General features: G+C 45.8%; 1 protein-coding gene across 1 annotated transcript; it reads right to left on the bottom strand.

The window, feature by feature from the left end:
* Positions 1-15,149: 15,149 nt before the first annotated feature.
* Positions 15,150-16,249, bottom strand: P2RY6 (pyrimidinergic receptor P2Y6). Its single transcript, XM_063304493.1, has one exon. It carries the CDS (start codon positions 16,247-16,249, stop codon positions 15,278-15,280), a length of 972 nt encoding a protein of 323 aa, XP_063160563.1. The 3' UTR covers positions 15,150-15,277.
* Positions 16,250-18,152: the final 1,903 nt, after the last annotated feature.

Here is an 18,152-nt window from a genome sequence, read left to right as displayed (position 1 = left end):
GATGTTGCTCCTCCTGCACTGGCCCTTGTGCAAAGGCTGTTTGGTTTCCCCAAGGTAGAGCTCAGAACACCCCTCACTGCCCTGGATTGCATATACTACGGTGCTCCTCTTACTCTGTTCTGAGCTCCACACTGGAGAAACCAAACAGCCTTTACACAAGCCTTTCCCTTCCTCCCTCCCTCCCTCCCTCCCTCCCTCCCTCCCTTCCTTCCTTCCTTCCTTCCTTCCTTCCTTCCTTCTTCCCTCCCTCCCTCCCTCCCTCCCTCCCTCCCTCCCTTCCTTCCTTCCTTCCTTCCTTCCTTCTTCCCTTCCTTCCTTCCTTCCTTCCTTCCTTCCTTCTTCCCTCCCTCCCTCCCTCCCTCCCTCCCTCCCTCCCTTCCTTCCTTCCTTCCTTCTTCCCTTCCTTCCTTCCTTCCTTCCTTCCTCCCTTCCTTCTTCCCTCCCTCCCTCCCTCCCTTCCTTCCTTCCTCCCTTCCTCCCTTCCTTCTTCCCTCCCTCCCTCCCTCCCTCCCTCCCTTCCTTCCTTCCTCCCTTCCTCCCTTCCTCCCTTCCTTCCTTCCTTCCTTCCTTCTTCCCTCCCTCCCTCCCTCCCTCCCTCCCTCCCTTCCTTCCTTCCTCCCTTCCTCCCTTCCTCCCTTCCTTCTTCCCTCCCTCCCTCCCTCCCTCCCTCCCTCCCTCCCTTCCTTCCTTCCCCTCCCTCCCTCCCTCCCTCCCTCCCTCCCCCCCCTCTCCTTCCCCTTCCATTTCTCCCTCCTCCCTCCTCTCTTCTTTCCCTCCCTCTTTTTCTCTCTCTTTTGGACATCGTAGTCATCATCTGTAGTCTTCATTGCTTTGTTTTCTTGTTCTGGCTTCTGGCTTCAATTGTATTTGTGGTTTTGTGTTTCATTACTGTTAAGTCACCATGAGTCGCAAGAGTCATCAGCGTACAAGTGTGTGGATAAATAAGTAAGTAATGAACAGCCTTTGGTAAAATGCTGTTCTAGGCAAAAGGTTGATCTTTTGGAAATGTGTTCCTGGAGCAGATACTCCAGACGGTAAACCCTGTTTCTTAGGGGTTTGGACAAGTTAGTGCAGTGAAGAGATTGAGGCCCCAATCACCACTAGAATGACAGAAACGCAACCATTTTTCCCCCTAACAGCTTCATCGCTGTTCATTTATGATTCAGTATAGTGCGCAAAGGTTGGCTCGGCACAACACACTAAGCTAAGCCCCAAGTAAGAAAAACAAACTGCACGCTAGCCACATTTTGCGGGTTGTCTGGATGCAGCCATTAGCCGGCTTGATGTAGAAGTGAAAGATGCTGGGCTGGACTAGTAACTGGGAGACGTGAGTTCTAGTCCCTCCTCAGCCACAGAAGGGCCCTGAGTAACTTTGGGCTGATTCTTCTCTCTCTCTCAGCCCAAGCCACCTCACAGGGTTGTTGTGGCAGGGCAAATAGGCAGGAGCATTTGGTATGTTTGCCACCTTGAGTTAACCAAAATGAAGGCAGGTTATCAATGAATAAATAGGGCCTTTCATCAACTCCGTAAAGCCGTGTTTCTCAACCTCGGTGGCTTGAAGATGGGTGGACTTCAACTCCCAGAATTCCCCAGCCAGCAAGGCCACCAAGGTTGAGAAACACTGCAGTAAAGCATGTTGTGTGAATCCAGCCTTACCTCTCGGACTTGTGAGCCCTACCCTGGTTTTGTCCAGCCCGAAGTGCTCTGTGTTTGCATTTCAGCTGGCAACTGTAGGACTGAAAAGCCAATTGCTTCAGAGGCTACAAGATTAAGGGGGGTTCATAAACTGGAAGCAAAAGAGAATTTAGAGCTCATGGGAATGTTGCAGCATAAGTAAGTTCTCAATCAAGCGGTAACACACATGCCTGCACACTCACACACACCAACACATATGCAACTGGGTTGTGTATGCTTTGTGAGCTGCTTAGTCCTTCTGGGATGGCCCTTTTATGGGAACAGTGTTTAGTTATAGAATAACCCGCAAATGCCTCCCGCAGAGAAGGTGGGAACTGGCTCTTTCTGTGCTTTTAATCAGTCACCCATTGACCAGGAGAGTTTTGTTGGGAATTTTGGGGAATCTCTTCCCTGAAAACACTTTGCAGGCATCTGCTGGAACCCACAGGACTGAAGAGGGAAAGAAGACCGCAGGAGCCCCCCTCCATTCCAAAACAATTTCATGCAAGAGGATGGTCTGAAGCTCACCCGCTGCGGCCACTGAGCAATGGTCACTCAGCGGTAAAAGTGCTGAATCGATTGGCTGATTTTATTAACTTCGGTCAGTGGCCAGCTTAAAAAGAAAAAGTGCAATAAGATCAAGGGTGCGAGTACGGCATAGGTGAACAAAATAAAATAAATCATACGACAGTGCCTAAGGCTAAAACCCTTAGACAGAATTTGCATTTAAACCTAAAAGGAATAGATAATATTCAACTTATAAGAAGGTAATTTCAGAACATAAGCAAATATTTCCTATAAAATTTAAAAATCCGGGGTATTAATCATAGAAAACTGAAAAATACTAAAAAGAGAAATAAAGAAGTTACTAATGTAAGTCTGAGACCAACTTTATGCTAGTGTTTCTCAACTTTGGCAACTTCAAGCTGTGTGGACTTCAACTCCCAGAATTCCCCAGCCAGCATGGCTGGCTAGGGAATTCTGGGAGTTGAAGTCCACACAGCTTGAAGTTGCCAAGGTTGAGAAACACTGGTTTATGCATTTACCGCTGTTATACAAAACTTGACTATGTTGTGTGTGACAGGACTATTGTCATCTGGGAAAAGGGAGTCAACATAAAATCCTTCACGCCAACCTGAGATATGGGAGAGCAGAGGAGACATCAGCCTTTGGTTATCTATATAGAAAGGACAATGTAAAAATAGAGGGGCATGTTTGGATAGCCATAGGAAATTTATCCAATATCCCAAATAGGAGGGTTCAGGGCTGAGGGTTAAATCTGGCCCTAAAGAAGAACCTTGAATGTGATGGGAAAATGAATGAATTGCTAGAATTGGCTGCATTTCCAGCTGCAGGGGTTCAACCAGGCTAAGATAGATTTGTGGGAAAGACCGTTCTCATTCTGATGATCAGTCTCCAGGAGCTGTTCTCTGTTGACTCTCTTGGCCCGAGAGAATTCAAGGGAGTGTGAAAAGATTGAAGGGAAAGGCTGCAAGAATAAAGATGTTTTAGGATTACGTGGGACTATGAAATTTGAGGTTCCTTTGATAGATGGGTGACTTCATAAATGTGTTTATCAGAGAAGATGAATGGAATCAGTCCAAGCAGAAAATAGTGGCAGTTAAGCCATAATTAATAATTAATAGCCAAGTTCTCAACTCAACTCTCTTTTGGTCAATCTTAAGCCTCAAGGCCACGTTAGATACACAGTTCTTAGAATGGGGAGCATTACCATGATAAACTTAGTTCGCACTGCGTCCATCAAGCTGTGATTTGGGTAGGGATCTAGCTGGGAAGCATGACAAATCTGCTGCTGTACAGCATGGAGTTACTCTTATTTAGGAATATTGTTTTGTTGTATTTTAATAATTATTTATTCTTGTTTCATTGTAAACCACCCAGAGTCGCTCTTTGAGTGAGATGGGCAGTGACTAAATTTGAAATATAAGTAAAATGGAGAAAATCCAATCTCAGTCAATTCTGGGCAGGATAGGAAAAAATCACGTCTGAAGCCAGATGTCTTGGATGACAGATTACATCATCAATGATAGGCCCTGAAGTTTAATGCTTCTGGAGGCCAATCCAGGTTGGGGAGGGCTGGTAGAGATCAACCTCAGCTTATGTGAATGTAGGTTTGACCCCCTTGGGAACATTTCATCTCCTTCCAGCTGTTTCCATGAATCACTTGCAGGATAAGCTCCAATCTTAAAATGAACAGCAGTTTCTGGGCATAAATGGATCAGTTCTTTCTCTGACAATATCCAGTAAGCGTCACACCGCCTCTGCTCACTTCCTGTTGTCTTCTGGAAGGGTTCCCATGCTCTCCTCTTGACTTACAACCCCTCAGAGCGCATGAAGCCCATCTTAAAGGCCATCAACTCATTCCCTCCTCAATCAGCCAGCTGTGTCTTCGCCATCTAGGGATCGTGTGTTTAATGCAGGGTTTCTCAGCCAGGGTTCTGTGGCACCCTCAGGTTCCGCGAGAAGTCACTAGGTGTTCCCTGGGATTTGTTTAAAAATTTATTTCAGATTCAGGCAACTTCACATTAAAGAGGTAAGTTTCATCCTTTATTTTCAGTTTAAGAACACCGTTTGTGCATCTAGACAGGCCTACCCATGAAACGAATAGAATACTTTTGTAACTTCTGGCCTATATTTGAGCCTGAATGTGCAGGGGTTCCCTGAGGCCTGAGAAATATTTCAAGGGTTCCTCCAGGGTCAAAAGGCTGAGAAAGGCTGGTTTAATGTATAAGGACAGATTTCCCCATCTGCAGCCCTCCAATGATGCTGAGACTCCATTTCCCAGAATTCCCCAAACAGTGTTGCCTCTAGCTGGCTAGGACTTCTGGGACTTCTACTTCCAGCACATCTGGAGAATGCCAGGTTGGGGAAAGGCTGTGCTACAGCATGTTTTTCTGACAGGGAAGGCAACTTGGTGCCCTCCAGATATTTTGGACTACAAGTTCCCCGTCCCTTGTCAATTATTCCAGCTTCGGGGGCCTACACAAACCTGTGAAATTATGGATTGTGGTCCATAAAAAAACCACTTAAACCGTAGTATCCAAGGAAGGCAGAAAGAAGGCAAGATGACGGTGTTGGTGCAATCAAAGCCCTACTCCTTTTTACGTGGGTTCATGGGGGACCCTTTTATCAGCTTAAAGATGCTAAAAGGCAGTTGCTGTTTGCTTGGTTGCATAGCAACCCAAAAACTTCCTGTTCTGGTGGTGGAGATGATAGGATCACAAGGAATTTGTTTCTTTACAAACTTTGCAGCATTTTCTGTTGTGACTCCCGGGATGGACCATGCCTCGCAGAACCATTTATACATAGATGGCGCTGTAGAACTACAAAACGTTTTAAAATAAACGCACAAAAACATTGGGCTTAGTAACTTTGTTTACCCACACAAGCAGAGCGATTGTGGGAATGCCTCGTCCCACGGCCTCTTGGCATCTTAACCTAATTGCTGTATTTTCCAAATCTGCTGTACATAAATAACAGCAGTAGCTTCAGTGGTCTAGCTCCCACATTGTGCTAAATCATTGTTTAGCAATAGTTTACAAACAACTCACAACGGCTGGCTTGTGCAACGTGCACAAGCCGAATAAGCCAGCCATTTCATGGCTTAGGGACATGTGTAAGTCCAACCATGGTATATATAGAAGAGGGATTCGACTGGAAGAACAAAAATTGAAGCATCATAAGCCACATTTATCCTAAGACCCGGACTTGAAAGTCGGATGGCGGTTATGTGCCTGCAGTACATTTTTGACTATTTATCAAGGGTAAAAAAATGGCCCCACTTTTCACAAGACCTACCTTTATTTTGTTTGTCAGTCCTCTGCAGGGACCTTCTGATACAGGTAGTCCTCACTTAACCATTCGTTTAGTGATGGTTCAGACTTGCAACAGTGTTGAAAAAACCGACTTATGACTGGTCCTCACACTTACATGGTCATGATTTGGGCACTGGGCAACTGGTCTGCATTTATGACTGTTGCAATGTTCCATGGTCACTGATCGCCATTTTTGACCTTCCCGGCCGGTTTCTGGCAAGCAAAATCAATGGGGAACCATGTGATTCATTTAATGACCATGTGGTCATTAATGCCTGCAGTGATTTGCTTAATGACCACTACAAAATAGGTTGTAAAATTGGGTCAGATTTGCTTAATGACCGCTTCACTTAGCAACTGAAACGTTGGTCCCAATTATGGTCGTTAAGCGAGGACTACCTGTATTAGGAGCCAAACAAAGAAAACGTCTTTGTTAGTCTCTAACTCTAACCTGGAATGGCATGTTGCTACGTCTTCTTGTTTATAATGCCTGCTAGGCCATGCATACATTTTTGCATGTGTGTGCCTTCAATCCAGTCTTGGCTCCTGGCAACTGCCTGGACAAGTCACTGCAGTTTTTTTGGCAAGAGTTTTTGGGAGTGGTTTGCCACTGCCTGCTTCCTAGGGCTGAGAGAGTGAGACTGGCCCACGGTTACCCAGCTGGATTTGTGCCAAAGGAAGGATTAGAATTCAGGTCTCCTGGTTTTTAACCCAGTGCCTTTAAATTACTACCCCAAACTGGGCATTATTCAGCATTCACCTCTATGCTCATTCCATAAGATCGGAGAATCAGATTTCAGATTTAGATCTACAAAATGACAGGGTTAAAATCATCCCGTCCCTATTATGTACGGCGACCATGCATCCGCTATTATAAAGGACAGTCCTTTATTTCAGAAAGCTGTCCTTTAGATTGATTTATTTTTCAAAAACTCATTTTTTGTCCTTTATTTTAGTCGTCTAACTTTTACTGTAGAAATGGTACCACTTAAGGCACCGTCTTTCACATTCATGGAAACAGAATGGTCTTTTAAAAATCAATTTACATCTACTGTTTGATTTTAGGTATTTTTATTAGAATAGGCATTTTTGTAAAGTTTTTCTTGGTTTTGCTCTTGAATTTTCCTTTGTGAAGCCAAGTTATCAACGTAAGCAATTTTTTTTTATCCTTATGAACCTCTTTCATATTTACCCCTTTTTCAGGGTTGTCCTTTATTTTTTCCAAGAAAAAATGGCCACTGTACTATTATGGTACAATGGCAGGTTCCCCATGGACAATTCCTGGCTACCTCTATCACCACTTACATATACCATATCAGAGACTTTTAACTTGGCTTGCTCAAATTTGTGTACCTACTGTGGAGACCACAGGAAAATAATCCAGTTTCCCAAGCCACAATGACAAGGTGTTTCTGTTCAGAGAGAGGTTGAGTCAATAATCCATGTATGGTCACATTGTGCCACCCATGGTGTCTAGCACCCATAAGCCCGATTATCAGGAATTTTAGCTGCCTTTCGGATCAAGAAATTACTATCTTCCTTCTGCAAGGCCCAATCTGACAATCCCTATAAAGGTTGCCAAGTTTCTAGTAATAGTTAGAATCACAGAATCAAAGAATCATAGAATCGTAGAATCATAGGGTTGGAAGGGACCCTGGAGGTCTTCTAGTCCAACCCCCTTCCCATACCATCTCAGACAAATGGTTGTCCAATCTTTTCTTGAAAACCTCCAGCGATGGAGCACCCACCACTCCAGGGGGCAAGCTGTCCCATGGCTTAGTAGCTTTCACTGTCAGGAAATTCATCCTTGTTTCCAGGTTGGCCTTATATTATTATGTTATATTAAGTTGCAGAGTGTATAATGTATGTATAATGGCTTGCAGAAACCAAATGATATCCTCTTAATGGTTTCAGATTTGTTTTTGTCCTATATTTTAAATTTTGTATTGATGCTTTATTGGTCTGGGACCATAACCACTTCGAAAACCTTGCCAAGAAAACTGCAGGGACTAGTCCAGGCAGTCACCAAGAATTGGACATGATTGAATGGCAAAAAAAAAATGTTTTATTTATCTGGGACTGTAAATAAATAAATTTAAAAGAATGGCAGAAGACCCAGTCATCCCCTTTTTCCCCTCCATTAAAATTGTTTCCCCAAATTATGCACTACAGCAAATGATCCACAGGCGTGTGTGTGTGTTTGTGTGTGTGTTTGACATGGATCTAGCAGTCTTCTGGAAGACCGCTGGACACATGATGAGAACTGTACCCATCCAGACCAGCTGTGCCTAATCTGTGAGCTTTGGGGGGGAATGGCTTTATGGGGGGGGGGGCAACTGAAAGCCATACCCCCCTTCCCTTCCCTCCCCTGGCAGTTCTCTGACTCCATGGAGATCTTCCAAGGTCTGTCAAGGTTGATAAGACAAGTGGGAGTGACAGCTTTTGGGCGCAGGGGGGGACCTCAACTCTCCTGCTGTGACTGGGTAAGTCATGCTGAAAATCAGTGGCCGCAGACCAAGGGGGCACGCCCGCAGTTGCCTCGGGTAGCCAGTAAGAGCGGGGGAGGCCCTGCCACTAACCTCACCTAGACACAAGATGCCCCAGATGAACCACACAACGTGGTTTGTGCCTGAAGCAGCTGGAAAAAACCACTGCTTTGTGGTGGGATTGGGCAGGTGGAAGGCAATGTGCATATCCCTCCAAGACAGTTGCCGAGGCATCTCCGATCTGCCATTAACAGCCATGAAGAAATGTGCATCAGGTGCATGAGGACAGTGTGGCCCACATCTTCATGGCAGCAGCTTCTCTACACCAAGAATCCGGAGGTCCTTGCTGCTGGTCCAACTCCATGCCTCTGTGATTGTCCAGTGGCAACATTTACTTCCAAGGAAAACTGAAGCCTCAAGCTTTGCCGGCTGGGGAATTCTGGGAGTTGAGGTCCAAGTTGCCAAGGTTGAGAAACACTGGTGTACAGGTAGTCCTTCCTTAACAACCATTTGTTTAGCAATGGTTTGGACTTACGACGGTGCTGAAAAAAATGTCTTGTGACCAGTCCTGGCACTTACGACCACTGCAGCATCCCCACAGTCACATGATCATGATTTGGGCAACCGGCTCATATTTACAACCGTCACAGTGTCCTGCAGTCACGTGATCACCATTTTTGACCTTCTCAGCTGGCTTCCGGCAAGCAAAATCAACGGGGAACTGTGTGGTTCACAACAGTTACGTGGTTTGCTTAATAACTATGGTGATTTGCTTAAGAGCTGCTGCAAAAATGGTCATAAAATTGGGTTGGATTTGCTTAATGACCACTTTGCTTAGTAACCAAAATTCTGGTCCCAATTGTGATCATTAAGCAAGGACTACCTGTAGACTATTCCACAAGGGTGTGTGTGTGTGTGTGTGTATGATATCACTCTGGTAAATCAGTGTTTTATAATGCTCAATTCTCCCATGGCAGCTATTTTGTGAATGGGCTTTCCTCCCTGGCTGACATTTTTTAAGAGCGCCCACAACCTGGTCTTAACATTCCACAGGGGCCCCCAGGTCAAAAAGTTTGAAGACCCTGATGCGACTCATGGAAGTGAGGTGAAGTCATCTGTAGGCCAATGCTACAGGCAATTTAAGCCAACCTTGGTTCCAAACTCCAATTATCATGGGTAGCAATGGATCCTCTCCAGCCCTTTTGGGGGCACTGAAGCACAGCACCGATAGCCCAGGATGTCTCCTCAGGGCCCAGAGTAAGATGAGAGGCTGTCTTTCCTTTGGATTTATGTATTGATTGCATTTTTTTCTCCTCAAATCGTCTCCTGTGATTCAACCTAATATCTGACTTCCACAGGGTGAGAAAAATCAAGTACGTAGGTCCATGACTGGGCAGTCTGGGAGTGCATGTGAGAAGGATCTAGGACTACTTGTGAACTGTCAGCTGAACCTGAGCAAGTAGGGTGATGCTGCAGCTAAAAAGGCCAATACAGTCTTTGGCTGCATTAATGGAATTGTATCCAGTTCATAGGAGTTAATGGTTCTATTGTACTTTATTAGGTGGTTTTGAAACTGTGGGTTGAGACCCCTGAGGGGCCCAAGGGAGATGACAAGGTTTTCAAAGTTTGATGAAACTTTTGCAGGTTGGTGGGAGCCCAGCTAACCTCATTTTGCCTGAAGAAACTCTCAGTAGAGAGTAGTACTGTCTGAAAACCCCGCAATAACTTAGTTATGAAAAGTAATTAGTTCAGTATATTTCTTGCCCAACCCGAACCTCAGTGAAATCATTAGTGATGCACGTGCATCAGAAGGGGCAGGACTTTGAGTGCACTGCCATCTTGACTTTTTTGACCTCACCGGATGCCACTTCTTGGAGGAGTGTGTCCTGTTTTGGGCATTGCACTTTCAAAGGAATGTGGGGAAGCTGGATGGGGTTCACAGTTGACCAGGGGTCTGGAAATCAATCCTTGGTAGGACCAGTTAAAGGATCTGGGCATGTCTAGCTTGTAAAAGAGAGGGTTAAAGGGAAATACAGGTAGTCCTCGCTTAATGACCACAGTTGGGACAAGAATTTCAGTTGCTAAGCAAAGCGGTCATTAAGCAAATCTGAAAATTCTGATTTTACGATCTTTTTGTGGTGGTCGTTAAGTGAAACACTCCAGGAGTTAAGTGAACCATGTGATTGTTAAGCGAACCACACGGTTCCTGTTGGTTTTGCTTGCTAGAAGCCATCCGGAAAAGTCAAAAATGGTGATCACGTGAGCATGGGATGCTGTGACAGTCATAAATGTGAACCAGTTGGCAAGCACCCAAATCCTGATCATTTGATGCTGTGATGGTTGTAAGTGTGAGTTCTGGTCTTAAGCTGTTTTTTTCAGCACCGTTCTAAGTCCAACCTGTCACTAAATGAATGGTTGTTAAGCGAGGACTACCTGTATTTATAATAATATAATAGTGGTCCACAAATATCTGAGAAGTTCTGGGCAGGCCTATTCTCTTTGAACCAAGAACAGGACAAGGTCCAATGGCTTGCAACTAAAAGAAAGTTGATTTAGAATGGATTTTAGGGGAATTTGTCAAAGGTAAGAGCTGTGAACTGGGGAACAATCTACTGGGAACAGTTGTACACTGGGAGTTTTCAAACTTTTGGGCTGTGGAACCTGTCAATTAAAAAAAAATTCTTAGACCCCCTGGTCAAGAGGGTGGGGCTTCTGAAGGTCAGCTGAGAAGGTCACTCTTCCTGCTGCACCTTAGAAAAATGACTATGGACACCCCTGCGAGGTGGGAAAGATGGAGGAATGCATTCGAGTTATTTTTTTCCTCGTCGTCTCTTGCAGAGAATTTTCCCATCTCTCAGTCCTGCTAAACTTATTCAAGTCCTTGCCGAACCTCTGGACTCCAGTGAATCCAGTCTGAAAAACCCCATTGTAGGCTTCCTTGTCATAGGTTTAGCACAGTGTTCCCCACCCTTGGCCACTCAGTTGTGTGGACTTCAACTCCCAGAATTCCCCAGCCAGCATGGCTGGCTGAGGAATTCTGGGAGTTGAAGTCCACACATTTTACAGATACAGAGGTTAGGAAACATTGGTTAATGGATTCCTGTATTGAAAGAGATTGGATGAGATCGCCTGAAAGATCCTTTCCAACTTATACAGGTAGTTCTTGTTTAACCATAATTGAGAGCGGAATTTCGGTTGCTAAATGAAGCAGTCATTAAGCAAAACTGACCCTTTTTGTGGCGGTTGTCAAGCGAATCACTGCAGGAGTTAAGCAGACCACGTGGTTGTCAACTGAATCACACGGTTCCCCATTGATTTTTCTTGCCGGAAGCCAGCTGGGAAGGTCAAAAATGGTGATCACGTGACCGCAGGACAGTGCAACAGTCAGAAATGCGAACTTGTTGACAAGCACCCAAATTGTGATCATGTGACCGTGTCGGCGCTGTGACAGTCGTGTGAGGACCGGTCATAAGTTGTTTTTTTCAGCACTGTCATAAGTCCGAACCATCACTAAACGGATGGTTGTTAAGCGAAGACTACCTGCATATGTGATCTTCCACATCCAACTTCACTGCTAGGTTATCCCAAGACCCGGATGTCATCTCCCTTTCTCTCTCTTTTCAAACTTCCATCATAAAAAAGATCACAGGGAATCCAGCAGAATGATTTTTTTCCTTTGCATTTATGTACTCTTTGGGGGGAGATGGGCGGTAACAAAATTTGAGTAATAAATAAATAAATAAATAAATACTCTACACCGGCTTTTTTATTTTTGCACACACGAGTGCAATGAGCACCCAAGACATAGGCAGGCTTTTTTTTAAAAAAGAACTTTATAAAGGAATGTAAGAAGTTCTACAACCGCTATCCCCTGCTCTGGAGAGCTCACAATATCACCAAAGATTTCCCAAAGGCTTAACCATTGATGCTCGCCGTTCACCGAAAATGCGGTCGGGTAGTTTGTGATTCAGGGACTGTGAGGATGCCCCTAAGGAAAACAGGCCAAGGCTCCGGGCAGATATCCAGTTCTTTGTAGAGACGCTGCTGCAAGAAACGGACTAAGAATTGAGAACCTTTCCCCAGTACAAAGGCCAGAATTATTTTTGAAATGTGGAAAGTATGCACTCCTCTTAGGAGATTGTGCAGAAGCCAAACTGAAATCTTTATCCTTCTAATTCAGCGTTTCTCAAACTTGGCCATGCCGGCTGGGGAATTCTGGCAGTTGAAGTCCACGCATCTTAAAGCCGCCAAGTTTGAGAAACACTGTTCTTATTCAACTGAGTGAGTAACAAAAGGAAATTAACAGCATGCTTGCAAGATCTGCAGACTGTAATTACAAAAAAAAAGACTTGGGAAAGCAGGCAACCCAACAGTGCGCGCACGCGCACACACACACATATTTTACATCAAGGCCCGAGCCTTTGAGTAGCCACAGAATGCCAATAGTCTATAGAAAGCACAACACTGACATTTGAAAGTAAGACGTATGTGCCAGCTCCAAAGAAATAAGGAATGGGAAACAAGGAATTAGTTTGCCCTAAACTCGCATGTCCCAAATCATGTCTTTGTGATTTCTTGCAATAAATCTCATGGTGATCTGGTGCCAGCATCATCTCTGTTCTATTGACAGCAACTGACTGGCCTGGTTGATGAAATTTATTTCACTGATGATAAAACTGTTTCCTCCATTCTTCTTGTCCTATTTCACCACTTTGTATGAACCTACTCAACCTGCAATCCCTAAAATCTGAGGCCAACTGCATCTCAATATTCCCCTTTCCCTTCCCAAAGTTTGCAATGCAGTTTTCAATGTGCAACTCAACTAGACTGTGGAAAAGGATGCAAAAGGAGATGCTTGGTTCATACCACAGGTATGAACCTGTGGTACTAAATTCACCAGTTTGTGGATTTGCAGAAGACAATGGCCAATAAACTAACTGGGGGGGGCGCATTTGTAAAACACCACAAACTTAACCACCAAGCTCAGTGGGTTATACAAATGCAACCGGTGGATCATAGTAAAGCATCTTGCATTAGTACATCTAGGAAATCACAGGATTGTAGAGACATAACGCTGAAAAGGACATCAAAGGTAATCTATCCAGTCACCGTTTGGTGCATGATCCTGTTTTTGAGGTCTTGAGATATTTGCTCAAACTGGCTGCAGAAATTGTTTTCTGCAAAGGAGAGAGAGAAATACCAGCTCTTCTTGGTAAACCTCAACAAAATCCGATTCCCTTTTCATTTCTGTGGCTGCATTCACACAACACATTTAACCTAGTTACCAAGTCACCTGCTATTTGTGCAAGATATTGAGTAAGAAACTAACCAGACAGGAAAGATTTGCGGAACATGCTAATTATCCACAACACACTGATGTTAGAAACAACCAAGCTTAGCTGGCGTTGCAAATACAGCCCTTTGTGTCTCACTGATCCAGTTAGGCGTGTTGTGTGAATGCCTCTTTGGCGGTCTGCATGCATCTTCGGGCTGGGCAGTAACCATGGCAGGCATACTAGGGTATGCCAAAGGTTAATTGCTGCAGAGGAGAAATTCTCTGCCAATTGCGGCAACTGCTCTCTTTAAAGAGCTTCTTCCTGGCTTCGTTCTTCACTTTACAGGCTGCTGAACTGTAAGGTGCAAGTTTCCAATTGACGTGGATGCCCATGTCGAAACGAAAAGCAGCTGGCATTTCATTGTCCTTTCTGGCTGAAGCCTGTTTGCATTTTATTCAAGGGGTCCAATTAATTAAATGCAATTCATCAGGTCAGATTATCCTTCTTCCAGTCCTTTCAGATCCACTTGGATCCCAAACATGCATTTGGGCACCTCATTTTTAACGTATCTGTACAGAGGCAATATTCGGAACAGCCTTGAAGCTGGCGACGAGTTTGCAAAGGGCCATCCGTGCCCAGCAGTAGCCAGTGGCTGTGCTGGACTCACGCATGTAGATCTGAGCCTTTTTCCTGACGGGGCCCGTCCTTCTTCAGACACCACTCCCCCAAAGCAAAGAGCAAGGGGCCGAGGATGTGAAGGGAAAACACAAAGCATCCATTTATCCAATGTGTATTTAAAGTATGTATTAATTATTGTATATTATAAAACCTCCATGTACATTATCTCAAGGTACATCTTGCAGACGGGAGACCCAGAAAACACAAGGGCAGAATGTGGGGGAAGCCCGGCTCTGCATCCAAGTCCAGTTTTAAAACTCAGTGCATACATGCCATTCCTTTAAGTCCCAATTCATTTCCAGTCTGCTGCCGGGAAGATTTGTCAGGATCCGTGCAGCATGGAGAATGATGGCCCAAGGGGCTGCACACTCTTTGATCTGAGTGGGTGCCATCAAAATTCTCAAGGATCCATCCATGGGTAATGTCTGGAGCCCCCTAAGTTGCTCTGAATGGCTGAGACCTCTTCAAAGCAGGGTATTAATTACTTTTGGATCCTGTAGTTGACCCCCCCTTCCCACAGATGGGTCTTAAATCCATGTATCCCACAGGCCACATGGGGACAAGTTCATGAGCCCACAGGCCACAACTCTGGAGCCTTTTCATACGTTGATATCCAAGTTTCTAGTCAGTCAACAATAAAGTATATCGTGGTATGTCATTAACAGTACATTTATTAAATTTAAAAAAAAACCTTACTGTGAAACAGAGCCACTTCACTTGGGCACTTAAGTTGGCCATGTTTTTCATTAACTAGACTGTCAGTATTTGGTTTTATTACTGGGTAAAAGTATTCATTTTTTCAAGGTCAGCACCTGCAAAGTATTGCGGCGGGGCCATGACTTCGAGGCCCCTCTGCAACTTTTGGTTAAAAGTAGCAGCTTGGGATTTTCCTTCAGATGGTGTCAGCTGGTGTACTTTATAAAAGCTGCCTTCGGTGTTTCAGCTTCTAATTTTTCTGCTTAGTCTCTCTTCCAACAAAGGGTGGATCCAGAGGTCTCTCGAGCCAGATGTGAAATGGATCTCCTTCCAAACACCTGAACAGTTTGCTGCAGCCAAAACCTAGTAGGAGAGGAATGGATGGCCAGGCCAGTATTTACACAATATCGTTCCTCTTCTTCAGGAGAAGGAACCTTCTGCAGGGGTGGCATTGCCTCCAGAGCTGGCCCCTTGGGGTCCGGTTCACCCTAGGCGGTTTTCTCCTGCTGGTTGGGCCCCAGGATGCCAAGAACAGAAGAGGCTGCCGAAGGGATGGTGCCAAATGGGAAGACCACCGGCCTGTCCTTGGTACAGGAACAGATTTTCCTCCAGATGCTGCCCGTTCAGTCCATCAACAATTGTGCTTCCACTTGGAACTGACCTTATCCAGCAAGTGCCGGGTGCTTTCCCGAAACTTCTGTTGCGTGAAGTAGAAGAGGATGGGATCCAGGACGCTGTTCATGCTCGCGAAAGGACGGGTGCACTTGTAGGTGATGGCGAAGGCCTGACGGGTCAGGCAGCTCACATGGGGAATGGAACGGATGATCAGGTAAATGGTCTTGGTCAGGTGGAAAGGGAAGAAGCTGATGGCGAAGACCAGGACCACGATGATGATCATCCGGATGGCCTTGTCTTTCTTCTTGCGGACGGCCAACCCGATCATTTCGTCCTTCTGGCAGAGGATCTTGGTCATGCTGCAATAGCACCCCAAGATGGAGATAAAGGGGATCAGGAACCCCGTGACGGTCAGGGTGATGCCGTAAGGGAAATACCTGGCCGAGCTCTCCGGCGTGCTGAGGTCGTAGCAGACGGTCCGGTTCCTCTGGATCCCGGTGGATGCGTAGAGGAAGGTGGGCAGACACTGGGCGGTGACCAGGATCCAGACCAGGGCGCACACGGCCCACGTGAACCTCTTCCCCCTTTTCTTGTGCCAGGTGGAGAGCGGGTGGCAGATGCCCAAGTAGCGCTGGATGCTGATGCAGGTCAGGAAGAGGATGCTGCCATGCAGGTTGGTGTAGAACTGAAAACGCACGAAGCGGCAGGTGAAATCCCCGAAGGGCCAGTAATCCTTCTGGGAGTAGTTGTAGATGAGAAGCGGGAGGGAGCAGACGTAGAGCAGGTCAGCCACGGCCAGGTTCAGCATATAGATCATGGTGCGAGTCAGGACCTTCCGGGACAGCCAGATCTGGACGATGACAACGAAGTTCAAGGGCAGCCCCACCACAAAGACCACGGAGTACACCACCGGCAGCAGGATCTGCTTAAACTCTTCATGGTACGTGCACGAATCCTTGACAGGAGCAGACGATGTCCGGTTGTCCATCCCAGAACCGCGGGATGCTCTTGGCTCAATCTCCCGTCGTGGTCCAGCGGCTGCGTACCTGGGGGTAAGGTGAAGAATAGTCACACACGTTTGTCCTATTTTGCTTCCCACCCTATCTTGTCTCAAGAGCTGAGGACGAGGGATGCAGGAGCTGAGGATGAAATCAAAGCAGCCTCTCTTCAACCAGCTTTCCCCCAACCCAACACATTCAGACATGCTGGATTTATCCATTCATACATACCCATCCCAGTCTTTTGAGGTTAAATGACATTATAGGTAGTCCTCGACTTACGACCATTTGTTTAACGACCATTCGAAGTTAACAACTGCGCTGAAAACTGACTCACAAGCGATCCTCACGCTTATGACTGTCGCGGCGTCCCTGCGGTCACGTGATCAAAATTCAGGCGCTTGGCAACCAGCATGTATTTACAGTGGTTGCAGCAACCCAGGATCACATGATCATTTGCAACCTTCCCAGGGGGCTTCTGACAAGCAAAGTCAATGGAGGAAGCTGGATACGCTTGACGACTGCAGAGAAAAAGGTGGTAAAATTGGGCACGACTCACTTAATGACTGCATTGCTTAGTGATGGAAGTTCTGGTCCCGATTGTGGTTGTAAGTTGAGGACTACCTGTATGCAAAGTGCAAAAGGGAAGTAAAAAATATTCAGATAACAAAATTAAAGGCATGGTATAAGAAAAGGAAAGAGTACATCTTGTTCACGCCAAGACCATTCGCTATAGCTCTCCCAACTTTTCTGCCCTTGCAAAGCATTCCTGATTCTACCATGGCCATCTACGATTTCATATATTGCCTTTCATTCTTCTCTTTTTCAGAAGCTCATCAGCTCCACCCTCTTGATCCCTCCTCTCTTCCTTCCCACCCAGAATTATCAACCAGTATGAAAAGCTGGCAACAACTTCCAGGAGCTGATAGCCAGCGAAAGGGGGGAAGGCTACCTTAGACCCTTTTAACCCAGACATATTGGGTTTTCAGAACTTGAGCTCCTAGAAATCTCAAAAGGCCATTGCTGTATGCACATCACATATGAATAACTAAGCCATATGATTGCTAAACCTGTCAGGCTGGGTCGCCCAGCTTAGGTCCTACAACACACTTAGCCCACTGAGTACCCATAACCATATGGAGATGTCCATATTTCCCATTACCATAGAGGTGGTGGGCTGGCTGGGGAATTCTTGGAGTTGAAGTCCACACATCTTAAAGGTGCCTCAGAAGTGTGCCTTTTCTGTTGCAGCCTCTGCCCTATGGAGCACCCCCCACCCCATATTGTTTGTATAGAGCAGTGTTTCTCAACCTTGGCAACTTTAAGCTGTGTGGACTTCAACTCCCAGAATTCCCCAGGTAGCCTTGCTGGCTGGGGAATTCTGGGAGTTGAAGTCCACACATCTTAAAGGTGCCTCAGAAGTGTGCCTTTTCTGTTGCAGCCTCTGCCCTATGGAGCACCCCCCACCCCATATTGTTTGTATAGAGCAGTGTTTCTCAACCTTGGCAACTTTAAGCTGTGTGGACTTCAACTCCCAGAATTCCCCAGGTAGCCTTGCTGGCTGGGGAATTCTGGGAGTTGAAGTCCACACATCTTAAAATTGCCAAGGTTGAGAAACACTGCTCTAGAAGCTTGAAGCACAATACATATGACTTTCTCTTCCATAGGGGCATGGAGGGGTCAAAAAAGTCAAGATGGTGGCCACAACTGTGGAATCGAAGTCCTGCCCCTCTTTACAGGTATCATGATGGGGCTTTGATCTCTCAGTTGCAACCATCATGTTGACTTTTTTTGACCCCTCCCTATAGATGACCCTGCTCCTCCAGTTTTTCCCACAACAACCCTGTGAGGTAGGCAAGACTGACAGGTAGTAGATGAACACAAGGAGAGGCT

Source organism: Candoia aspera, chromosome 5, assembly GCF_035149785.1.
Source record: "Candoia aspera isolate rCanAsp1 chromosome 5, rCanAsp1.hap2, whole genome shotgun sequence".
In the NCBI taxonomy this organism is placed as follows: domain Eukaryota; kingdom Metazoa; phylum Chordata; class Lepidosauria; order Squamata; family Boidae; genus Candoia; species Candoia aspera.
Note: the sequence above shows the minus strand (reverse complement) of the source record. Positions and strands in the feature narration are given on the sequence as shown.